Raw genomic sequence first — 17,201 nt, 5'->3', positions numbered from 1 at the left:
ACTCATGTTGGGTCCTACAAGGTTAGTGCAAATATCCTTAGGGACCCAAATGCAAGTTTTGTCTCCCTTGCATTTTGCCCCTAACTTCCTAGCAACTATTTTCCTATCCTTTCTACAAATAGCAAAGGAAGCATTTAAAGCACGATAAATTGTAGAAGGTTCATTCATTACTTTCCTAGGAGCATGAATAATATTCTTTCTAGGCACATGATGAATAGCACTTCTCCTAGACATATTTCTACCATGCATATAGGAAGAACTAGAAGCAAACATGGCATGAGAATCAAAATCATCATAAGCATTATAACTCCTATAAGCATTTCTAGTTTGTCTCCTATCATGGTACATAAAAGCATGGTTCTTTTTAGCACTACTAGCCATAGGAGCCTTCCCTTTCTCCTTGGCGGAGATAGGAGCCTTATGGCTTGTCAAGTCCTTGGCTGCCCTCTTGTAGCCAAGTCCATCCTTAATTGAGGGGTGTCTACCAATTGTGTAGGCATCCCTTGCAAATTTTAGCTTATCAAAATTACTCTTGCTAGTCTTAAGTTGAGCATTAAGACTAGCCAATTCATTATTAAGTTTGGAAATTGAAACTATGTGTTCACTACAAGCATCAATGTCAAAATCTTTACACCTATTACAAGTTTCAACAATTTCTACACAAGATGTTGATTTACTAGCTATTTCTAACTTAGCATTCAAATCATCATTAACACTTTTTAATTTAGAGATGGATTCATGACAAGTAGATAATTCACTAGAGAGCATTTCATTCCTTTTTATTTCTAGAGCAAGAGAATTTTGTGCTTCTACAAATTTATCATGTTCTTCATACAACAAATCCTCTTGCTTTTCTAAAAGCATATTCTTATCATTCAAGGCATCAATCAATTCATTAATCTTATTAATTTTAGATCTATCTAATCCCTTGAATAAGCATGAGTAATCTATCTCATCATCATCACTAGACTCATCCTCACTTGAAGAAGCATAAGTACTAGTATCATGAGTGCTTACTTTCTTCTCCCTTGCCATGAGGCAAGTGTGACGCTCGTTGGGGAAGAGGGATGACTTGTTGAAGGCGGTGGCGGCGAGTCCTTCATTGTCGGAGTCGGAGGAGGAGCAATCCGAATCCCACTCCTTTCCGATATGTGCCTCGCCCTTGGCCTTCTTGTAATGCTTCTTCTTCTCCCTTTTGTTCCCCTTTTCCTGGTCACTTTCATTATCGGGACAGTTAGCAATGAAATGACCAATCTTACCACATTTGAAGCACGAGCGCTTCTCCTTTGTCTTGGTCTTGCTTGGCTGTCCCTTGCGACCTTTAAGCGCCGTCTTGAAGTGCTTAATGATGAGGGCCATCTCCTCATTATTTAGCCTAGTCGCCTCAACTTGCGCCACCTTGCTCGGTAGCGCCTCCTTGCTCCTCGTTGCCTTGAGAGCAATGGGTTGAGGCTCATGAATAGGACTGTTCAACGCGTCGTCCACATATCTTGCCTCCTTTATCATCATTCGCCCGCTTACGAACTTCGCCAGAACTTCTTCGGGCGACATCTTGGTGTACCTAGGATTTTCACGAATATTGTTCACCAAATGAGGATCAAGAACGGTAAAGGACCTTAGCATTAGGCGGACGACGTCGTGATCCGTCCATCGCGTGCTTCCGTAGCTCCTTATTTTGTTGATAAGGGTCTTGAGCCGGTTGTATGTTTGAGTTGGCTCCTCGCCCCTTATCATTGCGAACCATTCAAGCTCGCCCTCCACCAACTCCATCTTGGTGAGCAAGGTGACATCATTCCCCTCATGAGAGATCTTGAGGGTGTCCCAGATCTGCTTGGCATTGTCCAAGCCGCTCACCTTATGGTACTCGTCCCTGCACAAAGAGGCTAGCAACACAGTAGTAGCTTGTGCATTTTTATGAATCTGTTCATTAATAAACATGGGACTATCTGTACTATCAAAGTGCATTCCACTTTCTACAATCTCCCATATGCTAGGATGGAGAGAGAACAAGTGACTACGCATTTTGTGACTCCAAAATCCGTAGTCCTCTCCATCAAAATGAGGAGGTTTACCAAGTGGAATAGATAATAAATGAGCATTAGTACTTTGAGGAATACGAGAGTAATCAAAAGAAAAGTTCGAATTGACCGGTTTCTTTCTCTCGTATTCGTTGTGGTCGTCGTCCTTTTGGGAGGAAGTAGACTCATCGCTGTCGTAGTAGACGATCTCCTTGATGCGTCTTGTCTTCTTCTTCTTCCCATCTTTGCGTCTGTGGCCTGAGCCCGAGTCGTTGGACTTGTCATCCCTTGGCTCGTTGACGAAGGACTCCTTCTCCTTGTCGTTGATCACGATTCCCTTCCCTTTAGGATCCATCTCTTCGGGCGGTTAGTCCCTTTGTTGAAGAGAACGGCTCTGATACCAATTGAGAGCACCTAGAGGGGGGGTGAATAGGTGATCCTGTGAAACTTAAACTTATAGCCACAAAAACTTGTTAAGTGTTAGCACAATAATCGCCAAGTGGCTAGAGAGGAGTCTCAACAAAACACAATACCACAAGAGATCAAACACAGAGATGACACAGTGGTTTATCCCGTGGTTCGGCCAAGACCAACGCTTGCCTACTCCACGTTGTGGCGTCCCAACGGACGAGGGTTGCAATCAACCCCTCTCAAGCGGTCCAAAGACCAACTTGAATACCACGGTGTTTTGCTTTGCCTTTCAATATCCCGTTTGCGAGGAATCTCCACAACTTGGAGCCTCTCGCCCTTACACTTGAGATTCACAAAGAAATACGGAGTAAGGGAGGAACTAGCAACACACACAAGACTCAAAATCAGAGCAACAGCACGCACACACGTCGCAACAAGAGCTCGCAACACCACTCAATGAGTTCACAACTCAACAAGAGCTCTAGATGCTATCACAATGAACCAAATGCGCGGAATCGATGTCTTGGTGCTTAGGAATGTTGTAGGTGCTTGGTGTTCTCCTCCATGCGCCTAGGGGTCCCTTTTATAGCCCCAAGGCAGCTAGGAGCCGTTGAGAGCAAATCTGGAAGGCTGATCTTGCCTTCTGTCGACTGGCGCACCGGACAGTCCGGTGCACATCGGACACTGTCCGGTGCCCGACTTCTTTCCTTTTTCAGCGAAGTCGACCGTTGGCAGCCAGAGAGCCGTTGGCGCACCGGACATGTCCGGTGCACACCGGACAGTCCGGTGCCCCCTTCTAACCGTTGGCTCGGCCACGTGTCCCGCGCAGATCGCGCGGCCGACCGTTGGCCCGGCCGACCGTTGGCTCACCGGACAGTCCGGTGCACACCGGACAGTCCGGTGAATTATAGCCGTACGTCGCCGGTGAATTCCCGAGAGCGGTCACTTCGCTCGAGGCAGCCTGGCGCACCGGACACTGTCCGGTGCACCACCGGACACTGTCCGGTGCACCACCGGACAGTCCGGTGCTTCCAGACTCAGCAGAGTCTTGGCTGCTCGAGCCAAGACATTTCCAATTGGATTTTTCCTGTTTCCAGCACTTAGACACAATACATTAGTCCATACAACAATGTACTAAGTCTGAGAAACATACCTTTATCCTTGATTTGTACTTTGTCCACCATTTTACACTTAGGCACTTGTGTTGGACACTAAATCACCAAAATACTTAGAAATGGCCCAAGGCACATTTCCCTTTCAAGAGGAAGAATAGAACTTTACTTGACATGGCGAGGACCATGCTTGATGAGTACAAGACTTCGGACCGGTTTTGGGCGGAAGCAATCAACACCGCTTGCTACGCCATCAACCATCTCTACCTTCACCGAATCCTCAAGAAGACATCCTATGAACTCCTAACCGGTAAAAAGCCCAATGTTTCATATTTTAGAGTCTTTGGTAGCAAATGTTTTATTCTTGTTAAAAGAGGTAGAAAATCTAAATTTGCTCCTATGGCTATAGAAGGCTTTTTACTTGGTTATGACTCAAACACAAGGGCATATAGAGTCATTAACAAGTCCACTGGACTAGTTGAAGTCTCTTGTGACATTGTGTTTGATGAGACTAATGGCTCTCAAGTAGAGAAAGTTGATCTTGATGAGCTAGATGATGAAGAGGCTCCATGCGTCGTGCAAAGGAACATGTCCATTGGGGATGTGTGTCCTAAGGAATCTGAAGAGCCTCCACAAGCACAAGATCAACCTTCAACTTCCATGCAAGCATCTCCACCAACCCAAGATGAGGATAAAGCTTAAGATGATGAAAATGAAGATCAATAGGATGAGCCACCTCAAGAGGAGGACAATGATCAAGGGGGAGATGTCAATGATCAAGACAAGGAAGATGATCAGGGTCCAAGACCGCCACACCCAATAGTCCACCATGCGATACAACAAGATCACCCCGTGAACTCCATCCTCGGCGATATTCATAAGGGGGTAACCACTCGATCTCGTGCCGCACATTTTTGTGAGCATTACTCTTTTGTGTCTTCTATTGAGCCATACAGGGTGGAAGACGCATTAAGGGATTCGGATTGGGTGTTGGCAATGCAAGAGGAACTCAACAACTTCACGAGGAATGAGGTATGGCATCTAGTTCCACGTCCTAACCAAAATGTTGTAGGAACCAAGTGGGTCTTCCGCAACAAACAAGATGAGCATGGTGTGGTGACAAGGAACAAAGCCTGACTTGTAGCCAAGGGATATTCACAAGTCGAAGGTTTGGACTTTGGTGAAATCTATGCACCCGTAGCTAGGCTTGAGTCAATTCGCATATTACTTACCTATGCTACTTACCATGGCTTCAAGCTTTATCAAATGGACGTGAAGAGTGCCTTCCTCAATGGACCAATCAAGGAAGAAGTCTATGTTGAGCAACCTCCTGGCTTTGAAGATAGTGAGTACCCTAACCATGTGTATAAACTCTCTAAGGCGCTTTATGGGCTCAAGCAAGCCCCAAGAGCATGGTATGAATGCCTGCGAGATTTTCTTATCACTAATGGCTTCAAAGTCGGCAAAGCCGATCCTACTCTCTTTACTAAAACTATTGCAAATGATTTGTTTGTATGCCAAATTTATGTTGATGATATCATATTTGGGTCTACTAACAAATCTACTTGTGAAGACTTTGGTAGGATAATGATTCAAAAATTTGAGATGTATATGATGGGGGAGTTGAAGTATTTCTTAGGATTTCAAGTAAAGCAACTCCAAGAGGGCACCTTCATCAGCCAAACCAAGTATACTCAAGACATACTCACCAAGTTTGGAATGAAGGATGCCAAGCCCATCAAGACACCCATGGGAACCAATGGGCATCTCGACCTCGACACGGGAGGTAAATCCGTAGATCAAAAGGTATACCGATTGATGATAGGATCTTTACTCTATTTATGTGCATCTTGACCGGATATTATGCTTTCCGTATGCATGTGTGCAAGATTTCAAGTCGATCCTAAGGAAGTTCACCTTAGGGCCGTGAAAAGAATCTTGAGATATTTAGTTCATATGCCTAAGTTTGGTCTTTGGTACCCCCAAGGGATCCACTTTTGATTTAATAGGTTACTCAGATGCTGATTGGGCAGGGTGTAAAATTGATAGAAAGAGCACATCAGGGACTTGTCAGTTCTTGGGAAGATCCCTGGTGTCTTGGCCTTCAAAGAAACAAAATTCAGTAGCTCTCTCTACCGCCGAAGCCGAGTACATTGCTGCAGGCCATTGTCGCGCGCAATTGCTTTGGATGAGGCAAACCCTTAGGGACTATGGCTACAAATTAACCAAAGTCCCTCTCTTATGTGATAATGAGAGTGCAATCCGCATGGCGGATAATCCCGTTGAGCACAGCCGTACTAAGCACAAAGCCATTCGGTATCACTTTTTGAGGGATCACCAACAAAAGGGGGATATCGAGATTGCTTATGTTAGCACCAAAGAACAATTAGTCGATATCTTTACCAAACCATTATATGAGAAAACCTTTACCAAACTTAGGAATGAGCTAAACATTCTTGATTCTCAGAATTTTGATTGATATTTTGCACACATAGCTCATTTATGTACCTTTGATCATATCTCTTTCATGTGCTATGACTAATGTGTTTTCAAGTAAATTCTAAGTCATAGATTGAAAGGGAAATGGAGTCTTCGGCGAAGACAAGGCTTCCACTCCACTCTATTGTATTATTTACCCTTCGCCGTCACTCCGCATCACTCTCCACTTTGGTATAATTCTTCACTCATATATCGTTTGCCAAAGGGGGAGAGAATTTAATAAGGGCTCTAAAGACTCTGTTTTTGACGATTAATGCCAAAGGGGGAGAGAGTATTAGCCCAAAGCAAAAGGACCGCACCACCACGCCAATTTCAAAAATTTTCGAAACAAGTTTAAGTTTTTAAATGGTCTTCAATTGGTGTCTTTGAAATTAGTATTCCTCTAAGAAATTATATTGGTATCTACATTTTAAGGAGGAGTTTTTCAAAATTAGCTCTAAAAGTTTGACATTATTTCAATTGATAAAACCCTCTTGAACACAAAGAGGAGAATTTCATTTAGGGGGAGTTTTGTTTAGTCAAAGGAAAAGCATTTGAAACAGGGGGAGAAAATTTCAAAACTTGAAAATGCTTTTCGAAATCTTATTCATATACCTTTGACTACTTGCAAAAAGATTTTGAAAAGAATTTCCAAAAACATTTGCAAAAAAACAAAACAAGTGGTGCAAGCGTGGTCCAAAATGTTAAAAGAAAGAAAACAATCCATGCATATCTTATGAAAATGTAAATTAGTTTAATTCCAAGCAACCTTTGCACTTACCTTATGCAAACTAGTTCAATTCTGCACTTATATATTTGCTTTGGTTTGTGTTGGCATCAATCACCAAAAAGGGGGAGATTGAAAGGGAAATAGGGTCAAACCTTTTCCTAAATGATTTTGGTGGTTGAATTGCCCAACACAAATAATTGGACTAACTAGTTTGCTCTAGATTATAAGTTCTACAGGTGCCAAAGGTTCAACACAAACCAATAAAAAGTACAAGATAGGGTTCAAAAAGAAAGGAGCAAAATCAACCGAAGGCTGCCTTGGTCTGGCGCATCGGACTGTCCGGTGTGCCACCGGACAGTGTCCGGTGCACCAGGGAGATCAACTCTGAACTGCTCAGCTTCGGGTTTTTGGAAAGCCACTCCGCTATAATTCACCAGACTGTCCGGTGTGCCATGCGGAGCAACGGCTACTGCGCCAACGGTCGTCCGCAAAAGTGAACAGTGAACGCTACAGTGCGCGGACAGTTCGCACAGAGTCAGAGCAGGCGCCAGAAGACGCACCAGACAGTGAACAGTGACTGTCCGGTGCACCACCGGACTGTCCGGTGGCCTAGGCTGTCAGAGCTCCAACGGTCGAACCCTAACGGTTGGGTGACGTGGCTGGCGCACCGGACAGTGTTCGGTGGCGCACCGGATGCGCCCATCGACAGACAGCCTCCCCAACGACCATTTTGGTGGTTGGGGCTATAAATACCCCCCAACTACCACACTTCAAGGCATCCAAGTTTTCAGCCATTGCATTCAATACAAGAGCTCTAGACTTCACTCCAAGACACAAAACAAAAGATCAAATCCTCTCCAAGTCCCAAACTCATTCTAAAGACTTAGTGGCTTGTGAGAGAGGCATTTGTGTTCATTTGAGTTCTTGTCGCTTGGATCGCTTTTCTTCTTCCCCCATTCTTGTTCTCAAGCAATTTGTAATCAAGCAAGAGGCACCAAGTTGTGGTGGTCCTTGTAAGGGGTCTAAGTGACCCGTTGATTAAGGAGAAAAGCTCACTCGGTCTAGGTGACCGTTTGAGAGAGGGAAAGGGTTGAAAGAGACCCGGTCTTTGTGACCACCTCAACGGGGAGTAGGTTTGCAAGAACCGAACCTCGGTAAAACAAATCACCGTGTCATCCGCTTTATTTGCTTGTGATTTGTTTTCGCCCTCTCTTTCGGACTCGGTTTTATTTCTAACGTTAACCCGGCTTGTAGATTGTGCTTAAAGTTTATAAATTTCAGATTTTCCTATTCACCCCCCTCTAGGCGACTTTCAAATACATTATAGGAGTAACTAATGCAAGTAACGCCTGAGCAATCTCCAGGCGCCCTGATGTCCGCAATCCACACAATATTGATATGCGGTGGCTGCTTCCTTGGTAGCGTACGAGTAATGATGAGCGTAGTGCACGCGACAGCATGAGCGTACCGTCTGCCAATGGAATGGACAGGCACGCCGCCTGTGGAACGGACTGGTCGCCGCCTGCCAGCGGAATGGGCAGGTCTCATTAAATGCGGAGGCGGCACATCGCCTGCCAGTGGAATGGACAGGGCTCATTAAATGCGGAGGCGACACATCGCCTGCCAGTGGAATGGACAGGGCTCAATAAATGCAGAGGCGGCACACCGCCTGCCAGTGGAATGGACAGGCGGCGCGCCTTATCCGCAATAAATGCAGTGGCCACGCAGCCCTGAGGCCTTACGTCAGGCTCCGCCCGTTGGCTTACGTCACGTGCAGTAGGCCACGCAGCAGCATTGGGTCTCCGCCTGAGCGGGGAGCAGGAGTGTATGCAGATAGGTCCGGGTCTGGACACGTGTCGGCACCGGACCCTCGCTTGGATCTTGTTCTAGGCCCGAGTATGTTCTGTCCTGGAACCTCGGGACCCTATTGTGGGGGGTCCGGATCCCATTCTAGGGGTCCACCTTGCACACGTGGAGGTCCTGGACCATCCTTGGAGGTCCAGACTGTTTATCCAGGGGTCCGGACTTATCGTTGATGCCTTGGAGTACATCACCTTCTCTGGACACGTGGCGGCTCCGGATCCGCCCATGTGGTGGATCCGGGCGCTGCTGTGGACCCAGAGTAGTCGCCCGAGACTGGGGCGAGCTGTGGCCTGGTCCCACACACAACACGTTTACCACACGACTAAGAGATAGCCGCGTGGGCACTGCGTCTTTATACAGTAGTAGGGGTACCCCTGTTTCAGGGTACCGATAGGTACTCTAGTATTAACCTCAATCCACATGATAAACGCTTCGGCTTCTATGTGTGACAGTGACTTCTCAAAGGGTTAGAGCTAGTTTGGCTACTCTAGTATTAACCCCAATCCACATGTCTTAGGGTGGATTGGGGTATAACTTAAACTAATTTACACATCAATCCACCTTAACATATGTGTATTGGGATCAATACTATAGTAACCAAACAAAGCCTTAGTGTTACACTTCCTTGCCTTAACTCGCTCACTTTGCTGCCATCCTCACCCTGAGTGTGCTGCCCTAGCTTCTCAAGAGCATCGCCCTCTTCCAAATTGATTCATTTAAACCCAACGCCCTTCTTAGGCGTCTGTTGGAGTACTACACTGAATTGATTCATTTGAACCCAACGCCCTTCTCCACAATGCTATTTTCGCTCATCTTTGTGAGGCTTTTCTCGAGAGTCTCACTTGTTTTCCCCTTTACCAATATCATCTTTTCCTTTGTCGCCGCCCTACTAAAGAAAAACCTTTTGTTGCAGACAACATTGACGTTTAGTTGAGAGGCAATCACCGATATCTAGACTGCCCCTTCAAAACTTCTTGAAAAATCTGGCACAATATGGTTTTATATTGGGAACCATACTCTCCATCTTTGTGAGGTCCTAAACCAAATTTGTTGACTCGATAATTTTGGCCTCGAACCGGATTGTTGAAATGAAGCGACATAGAGATGTTTAAATGCACTAGAGAAGTAGAGATAATAGTTAGTGGCTAAAATAAGTTGAGACATCTAAACACCCTAGCTAATAATTCAACTATAAGCTATTTTTGGTAAATTAGTTAATAGTTAGGTAGCTATTTGTTAGCTAGACATTTTCACTAATAATTTTTAGTCAACTAAATATTAGTTCTAATGCATTCAAACACCTCTTGATTTTTAGTCAACTAACTATTAGTTAATGAAATGGAGGGCCAACCAAACCCTTATCTGAAACATTTTTTTAACACCCTGGAAACTTTCTAGAGGGGTGCTTTGTGGTATAATAACTTTTGTTTAAGTTTAGGAAGAAGCTGTGAAATTATGTGCGCACCTAAAAATCAGAAGGAGAGGAGCCAGTAACGAACGATTCGGGGAAGAGATGGGCCGCGTCGAAGCGGAGCCTTACCATCGCCAGACAAGAGGGCCGCTGTCCTCTTTGTAGACGCTTCCGCTTCGGCTGCTTGAATCGTCGGCTACGAGGTTGGGCTGAGCCGTCCCAGCGCCGGGTCCGTCAAGCCCACGCAGTATCATCACCCACGCGCGTAGGCCGTCGGGCCGGGCCTCTCCGCGTTCCTCGTTTCGCTAGCATAAGCAACCCGTCTGGACCCTCACCCGCCGCAACGCCGAGGAGACGAGAGGAGGGGAGGCGCGCCAGCGGAAGCGGAAACCTCGGGTGTCGTCGACCAACCTCGTCGATCCGGTTGCGACGCGGTGTGCTAGAATAACTACCGACCATGGTGGAGGAGGAGATCACCGAGGGCTTGAAGAACCTCACCGTCACCGGAGACGCGGCGGCTTCGGGCGGAGAAGGGCAGAGGAGGGGCGGCGGCATCAGCAGCAACCGCATCCAGGTGTCCAACACCAAGAAGCCCCTCTTCTTCTACGTAAACCTCGCCAAGGTACGGACGTACGGTTGCCCCTTCCCCCTACCCGCCGCCTCCTTCCGTGATGTTGATGTTCCTTCCCCACGTTTTCGGTTCCTGACTGCTTTGGTTGGTTGGTTGCTTGCTTGCTTCGGCTCGTGCAGAGGTATATGCAGCAGCACGGCGATGTGGAGTTGTCCGCTCTTGGAATGGGTGCGTCCCTGTAACAATCCCCTGTCCTTCTTCCTGATTATTTATTTACTATTTATCAGTGGTGGAGTTAATTTAGGCATGGCCGCTTGTCACCGATGTAATGCCTCTATCCGCGAATTTGGTCTATATTACTAAAGCATGCCGACATAACATAATATGATGTACAAGAAGCCTACTGCGGCGTGTAGTTGTTTTCTCTGTGTCTTTCAACGTTAGATCTGTGTTGGTTATTGCTAAAACCCTAACTTACATGACAGTTATGGGTCCCCTTGCTAGGGCTTATGAAAGGGCTCCGGCTCCGGCTCCGGCTTCTCAAGAAACCCTACCAAACAGGGTAAAAAAACGGCTTCTCCCCTGAATGAAGCCGCTAAGGAGGCCGAAAATTTTTAGCTTCTACCCATTAATCTTAGGGCTAGTTTGGAAACCCTATTTTTCTAAGGGATTTATATTTTTCCAAGAGTAAATGAACTAATTTCCCTTGGGAAAACGGAAATTCCTTGGAAAAATGGGGTTCCCAAACAAGGCCTTAGGGTTAGTGTGGGAATTCTATTTTTTCAAGTGATTTTTATTTTTCCAAGGAAAAATGAACTAATTTCCCCTTGAAAATGGAAATCCCTTGGGAAAATGAGGTTCCCAAACTAGCCCTTAGAAATACTCTTTGAAGCTGTTTTGTCAAATACTCCGTATTTTTTACATTGTTCTTTGGCTCCACCGGAGCAGCTACTACACCAGAGTAGCTAAATCTGAAGCCATTTTAGGAGAACCTGAAGCTTTACCAAACTGGCCCGTAGTATTCCTGGTTGGCATTTGCCTTGTGACACACAGAGCACAGCTTAGAATTCAGTCCTGCAACTTTGCAGATTTTTTGTTCAAAAAAAACATGCCAAGTTTGAGTCAAAGTGATATGCAATGCACTGTTGTCATTAGATGGCCATCATGCTCTGGCTGATCACAGAGAGACAGCCACTTCCACTTCGTGTTTGCCTGAGAACCATGGGTTTTAAGTTGTTGCCTGTGTCTAGACACAACAAAATGACGGCCCTGCTGCCTAACTAAGAACAACAAGAGACCAGGAAGGATGGGAAACCAACGTTACCAACCAACAAGACCGAGCATCTGCCCATGTCAATTGAGGCACTGGTGGCAAGCACACCTCTGTCATGGCAATGGAGGCACGATAGATCTTGACCTGAACAGAAGCTCAGCTGATCTGAGAGTGCACGGCTCAACGAGGGCCCAAGAAGCAGAAGGGAGGAGGAGCAGAGAAGTTGCAGGCAGCAGCATGCAAGGAGAAAATCGGAGAGACGGGAAACGAGTGACAATGCTGATAGTGGACGAGCGGCGACGAATGAATCGGGGAGGGGGAGTCCGGGAACCCTATAGGCAAATCAGGTGAGGGTTATAGAGGGTGGCTAGTGGACTGGGCCAGCCCCTTCTGCTCTCCTACGTCTCCTTTTCCCCCCCTTGTTTCCCTTTTCCTTTTCTTCCTTCATGATGTTGGCTTGCTGTTTTTCAGATTGGTATACATCATCATACCATGTTAATAACTACTTTGGGGTTTTGGATTTAGTTGTATGGATTTTTGATTTGCAGTCTCCTGTATTCAAAGTATTCATTAGAGATGCAGAAAAAGAAAAAAAACATAGTCATCCGTTGCACCCAACCATTCTTATCATGGAAATTTGCTTGCATTTTAAGTATATTGCCGACTCTTCGTGTTGTTAGAGCAGCTCCAAGAGCAATCCATTTGGTCCCTATTTTGTCATGCTGGCTAAACATTTATCCCTTCTAAATCCTTTACTTCAACAGCAGTTCCCCTTTATCTAAACCTCCTAAATTTTAAACACGACACTTAAGCAATATGGCATTCTATAGGACAAGAGTTTTATAGGGTGATGATTAAACCTGCTATGTTGTATGGAGCAGAATGTTGGCCTATAAAAAGACGGCATATTTAGCAGATAAGTGTTGCAAAAATGTGTATGTTGCGTTGGATTTGTGGCCATATAAGAAGGGATCTAGTCCGGAATTATGATGTATGTGATAGGCTAGGGTAGCGTCAATTGAAGAAAAACTTGTCCAACACCGGTTGAGATTGTTTGGACATGTCGAACAAAGGCCTTCAGAGGCACCAATACGTAGAGGGGTCCTAATGCTAAAGAGTAAGACCGAAGTTGAGTTAACATGAGAAGGGATAGTAAAAGGAGACTTGAAAGGATGAAATATGCACAAAGATTTAGTCTTGAATAAGAGTGCATGAAAAACAACTATCCATACGTCTGAACCTTGACTTGCGGGTTCTATTGGATTTTTAACTCTAGCCTACTTTGAGTTGCTTGGGACTAAAAGACTTGTTGTTGTTGTATAAGCAATATGGACCGTGATTTTTGTTAATATTGCTTCCCTCTAGTGTTGATCACTGGACGCGATCATCTAGATACCACGAGAAGGAACACTCAACATAATTGAAGTGGTGTAGGACAGACAGGTAGTGCTGGATGGAAGGAATGTTTGGGGCAGGCTGTGCTTGTCGGGTTGTGTGTGAGGGATGCACAGTGACGATGTTCTATGCGATAGGGTGCTGGGATTTGGCAGGTAGGACGTATGAGACACGCCTGGGTAAACGGTGCTAAAACCTAAACACAGGGAGGGCTGACTACCCCGTATTTGGGGTGGAGAGTGTTTTTAGGATGCAACTGAATAAAGGAGTTGATTTAGGGTGGCTTTTGAATGTTGAGCCTTAAATTTAAGTATATGAGTTTGGATAGGGGTACAGGGTACTCTTGGAGATGTTCTTTGTCAGTGTATTTTGATACTTTTTTTCTTATTGGATTGGATACATAACTTAAGGCTTAAACCTCAATTGACATACAATGGTACAAAAGCTTTCCATTTAGAAATTTCTGCATCGATGTATTATTTGAGGCAAAACTAACCAAGCTTTAATGCTTTATTCTGTTCCCAGCCATAGCGACAGTTGTGACCGTGGCAGAAATTCTGAAGAATAATGGATTTGCTGTTGAAAAGAGTGCGACCTTGGACCCTCCTTTTCTTGTAGATTATGTCTCATCTATATTATGGCTCGCATGATTCATATATTTGCCGCTCTGATTCTTCCCATAGAGATCAGGACATCTACTGTTGACATAAACGACGAATCACGAGGGCGTCCATTCCAAAAGGCCAAGGTGAGAGAAATACTAATACCCTTAATTCAGTACTTGCTAATGAGAACTGTTCGCTGTGTTTGTCAGTTTGGTCATTCTATCTTTAACCGTATGCAATTCCTTTCAACTAACATGAATCTCAACTTCCACAGATTGAGATAATCTTGGGAAAGAGTGACAGATTCAATGAGTTGATGGCTGCTGCTGCCGAAGAGAGGGGAGAAGTTGAAGAAGGCGAAGAGCAGGCTTGAAAGAAAAAAAAAACAGTACCGACGACAAGCGGCTGTTGTTGTGGTCTGTTAGTTTTGCTTAATTTAATGCCATGCGCATGAGAGCTGGCATGCGTTCTCGCTCATCTACATTGCCATGGCAATGTCTGCAAACTCATGGATTGATGGATGGATGCTGGTTTCTTCCAATTTTGACAGCTTCATTTGTTTCTTTGGCTACGCATGTTTTGCCAGTCTGACGTTCTCCTTACGAAATATGGCGTGCTTTGTTGACTAGACAGACCATGGTTCCTTCCGGAACTAATGATTCTGCAGACACTGTTGGTCTTCGGGATCATTTGACAGCTAGTAGTTCATTTGTTTCTTTTGGCTACACTGTTGGATCCCCGAAGAACTCCACACGGAACTGCTCAAATTCTTCCCATGTTCGACATGGGTCTTTTTTGCTAGTTTTTTCCCTATCAAACGTGACCAGTTTATGAGCTGATTGGGACTTGGGTGCTCTGAGATCTTGATACCTAGCTTATATGATTAGATTTGAATAATTCGCATACATGATGGTGTAACATGAACATCTATGGTTGCGTAGTTTGTCTACCTGAACAGCAACTGGTGAACTCTGCCGCGTGGGAGTCGACGACGTTGTATCTCTGTCGGCGGCATTGCGTTGCGCCGGTCGAATGGCAAGGTACGCCTTGCCGCAGTCGCCGTCGAGGCGAGGATCTGTCAGGGCGAAACATCATCCGAGCTGGTGGAGTGTGGCAGAACGACACTCGCCCCGTGGCTGAGAACGCGTGTGGATGTGGAAGGAACGCACACGATGAGGATGTGTTTAGTTTCTGTTGTCGCATTTCCATGGAATGTTTTGATACACTCGTAGACAGCAAAAGGAAGGCAGCTAATCAGACCGGGCATACAGTGTGGGATCGTTGTCGAATTGGCAACAGGGCCCTGATGAGAGGCGAACTAGAAAAAAACAACTCACAGATTGGATCGGTTTTTATTGCTAGCGTTGCATAGAAAATCCTTTGAGGACTCATATTTTCTTTTTCAGACATACGTACTACTTTTTATTATGCGTGGCACGTACTACACGTAACGCAAATAGACCAAATAGAGAAGCTATTACTACTAGCAGCCACCCGAAATGAATACTCCACTTGCACAGAAAGAGACGCCGTGCCCCAGCAATCATCGCTTGACACGGCAGCAGGACCGCGCGCCACGAGTGGCGCTCTGCTACCTCGCCCTGTCGCCCAGAGACCGGCGGCGTCCGCGTCCGTCCGTCACAGCGTCCGCGCCGCGGCACCATGCTCGGCAGAGGCGCCGGCCCCGGCCTTGACGCAGCGGTCGAAGCCGTACCAGACGCCGTCGGGGAGCGGGTCGCCGTAGTAGAAGGTGGAGGGCGCGCCGGACGCCGGCTCGTACACCCTGACCCACTCGGGCGTCCACCCGGCCGCGCGGCCCGACCGGCGCAGGTAGAGGTAGCAGACGCCGTAGCCGCAGGGCCCGGCGACGCGGAACGTGTCCGTGGCGCAGCGCTCGAACCCGCGCCGCGGCGTCACCGTCGCCGCGTACACCTCGTTGCGGTACGCGTCCCCGAACGCGAGGCTCACCGCGTCCGCGGAGCTCCGCGGGGACGCGCAGCTCGTCTTGATCTGCACCGTGTACGTGCACGCGCGCCGCGCCACGGCGGCACCATCGGCGGCGGTGCCGTGAGGCTCGGACGCCTCGCCTCCCGCCGCCGCACCCGCAGCAGCAGCAGCAGCTTCCTGCGGGAGCGGATGGGACGAGGCGAGGAGGGACAGGTGCGGGAATGAGACGACGGAGAGGGCGGCGGCGAGCGCCAGCAGGGCGACCCGCTGCGGTGGTACGGCGCCGGAGGCCATGGGCTGGGCTGGCTTCGCCGGATCGAGGCGCTGGCGGTTGACTCCGAGACTCCGAGTGGCGAGCGAGGCCGGACTGGGAGACGGAGAGGGGAGGAGGTGGTTGGTTGGTTGCTCTTGCTCCGGACTTGACACGGGCAGCACGCAGCAGCAGCTAAAACCTCGAGGTGAGCAGCGTTGAGATAATGAGATGCCATGTCACCTGATCTGATGCTGTTTTTTTTTTCATTTTGGAAAACGTCTGATGATCGGGTCTGCCCAAGTATACACTATGAAAATTTGTTTATAGCTGGCCCGCCCGTCCGCATCAACCATGAACACCACCAACTGCATTGATTATTTGGGATGCCCTGCCATGTCAAATGCACAAGTGGCTCTCAATGATCCACGAGCTACGGAGTCGCCTTCTTCGTCGTGCATCACAGATTCACAGCATCAGTGGCAGTACGCCAGTTACAGCCCCACGAGAGTCACGTGGTAAACAAAAAAAATGGTAAAATAAAATTTATGAAAAAGATTTAAAAACGGGGCATTCCGAGAATTGAACTCGGGACCTCTCGCACCCTAAGCGAGAATCATACCACTAGACCAAATGCCCTTTGATGTTTTATCTACATACTAACGTACATTTAATCCTATAATAATTGCTAAAAAGAACTTTAGATTAATCTCAGACGATGCTCATTGTATGGTTTGTTACAGTTTCTGTGTGCATGCTTTACGCCTTTTATTCCAAGAATAAAAATCTGTTAGACAAAATCACAAATGTGAAAACAATCTGGTTTATGTTGGCACAAGGATAATCAATAATCGTTTGTACAGTCACACAAGGACAAAATTGATAACGAATCATAGAAGTAACAATTTAATTGTGCTAGCTCGTGATATAAGAGTATTGCGTGAAACCTTCTTAAAGCTTAGCTACCTAGTATAAAATTCACGCACCTGTAATAGAGAAGTGGCCGAATATATATGTGAACGAAATGAATACCCCACGGATTGCATGCCACTTAGAGTTAGTTTGACAATCTCATTTTCTTAAAAAAAATAGTTTAGTTATCTAAATAATCTTTTGAAAAAATAGAGGTCCCAAACT

At 46.4% G+C, this 17,201-nt stretch overlaps 2 protein-coding genes and 1 non-coding gene across 3 annotated transcripts; 1 reads left to right on the top strand and 2 right to left on the bottom strand.

Moving 5' to 3' along the window:
• The first annotated feature begins 10,378 nt into the window (after positions 1-10,378).
• On the top strand, positions 10,379-14,492 carry LOC100275297 (uncharacterized). The gene is made up of 5 exons (NM_001149412.3): positions 10,379-10,645; positions 10,774-10,822; positions 13,788-13,850; positions 13,946-14,010; positions 14,142-14,492. Exons 1-5 carry the CDS (start codon positions 10,481-10,483, stop codon positions 14,238-14,240), a joined length of 441 nt encoding a protein of 146 aa, NP_001142884.2. The 5' UTR covers positions 10,379-10,480; the 3' UTR covers positions 14,241-14,492.
• A 695-nt stretch (positions 14,493-15,187) lies between these two features.
• On the bottom strand, positions 15,188-16,348 carry LOC100274420 (lipase/lipooxygenase, PLAT/LH2). Its single transcript, NM_001148779.1, has one exon. It carries the CDS (start codon positions 16,106-16,108, stop codon positions 15,506-15,508), a length of 603 nt encoding a protein of 200 aa, NP_001142251.1. The 5' UTR covers positions 16,109-16,348; the 3' UTR covers positions 15,188-15,505.
• A 283-nt stretch (positions 16,349-16,631) lies between these two features.
• TRNAP-AGG (transfer RNA proline (anticodon AGG)) lies at positions 16,632-16,703 on the bottom strand. The gene has a single exon. It is a non-coding gene; the product is annotated as a tRNA-Pro (tRNA).
• Positions 16,704-17,201: the final 498 nt, after the last annotated feature.

This window comes from Zea mays, chromosome 8 (assembly GCF_902167145.1).
Source record: "Zea mays cultivar B73 chromosome 8, Zm-B73-REFERENCE-NAM-5.0, whole genome shotgun sequence".
Taxonomy (NCBI): Eukaryota; Viridiplantae; Streptophyta; class Magnoliopsida; order Poales; family Poaceae; genus Zea; species Zea mays.
Note: the sequence above shows the minus strand (reverse complement) of the source record. Positions and strands in the feature narration are given on the sequence as shown.

Coding starts and splice junctions, on each gene's coding strand:
- LOC100275297 (NM_001149412.3), top strand. CDS start 10,481: ATGGTGGAGGAGGAGATCACCGAGGGCTTGAAGAACCTCACCGTCACC. Junction 10,823..13,787: donor GTTGTCCGCTCTTGGAATGG/GTGCGTCCCTGT, acceptor TTCTGTTCCCAG/CCATAGCGACAGTTGTGACC. Junction 14,011..14,141: donor GTCCATTCCAAAAGGCCAAG/GTGAGAGAAATA, acceptor CAACTTCCACAG/ATTGAGATAATCTTGGGAAA.
- LOC100274420 (NM_001148779.1), bottom strand. CDS start 16,108: ATGGCCTCCGGCGCCGTACCACCGCAGCGGGTCGCCCTGCTGGCGCTC.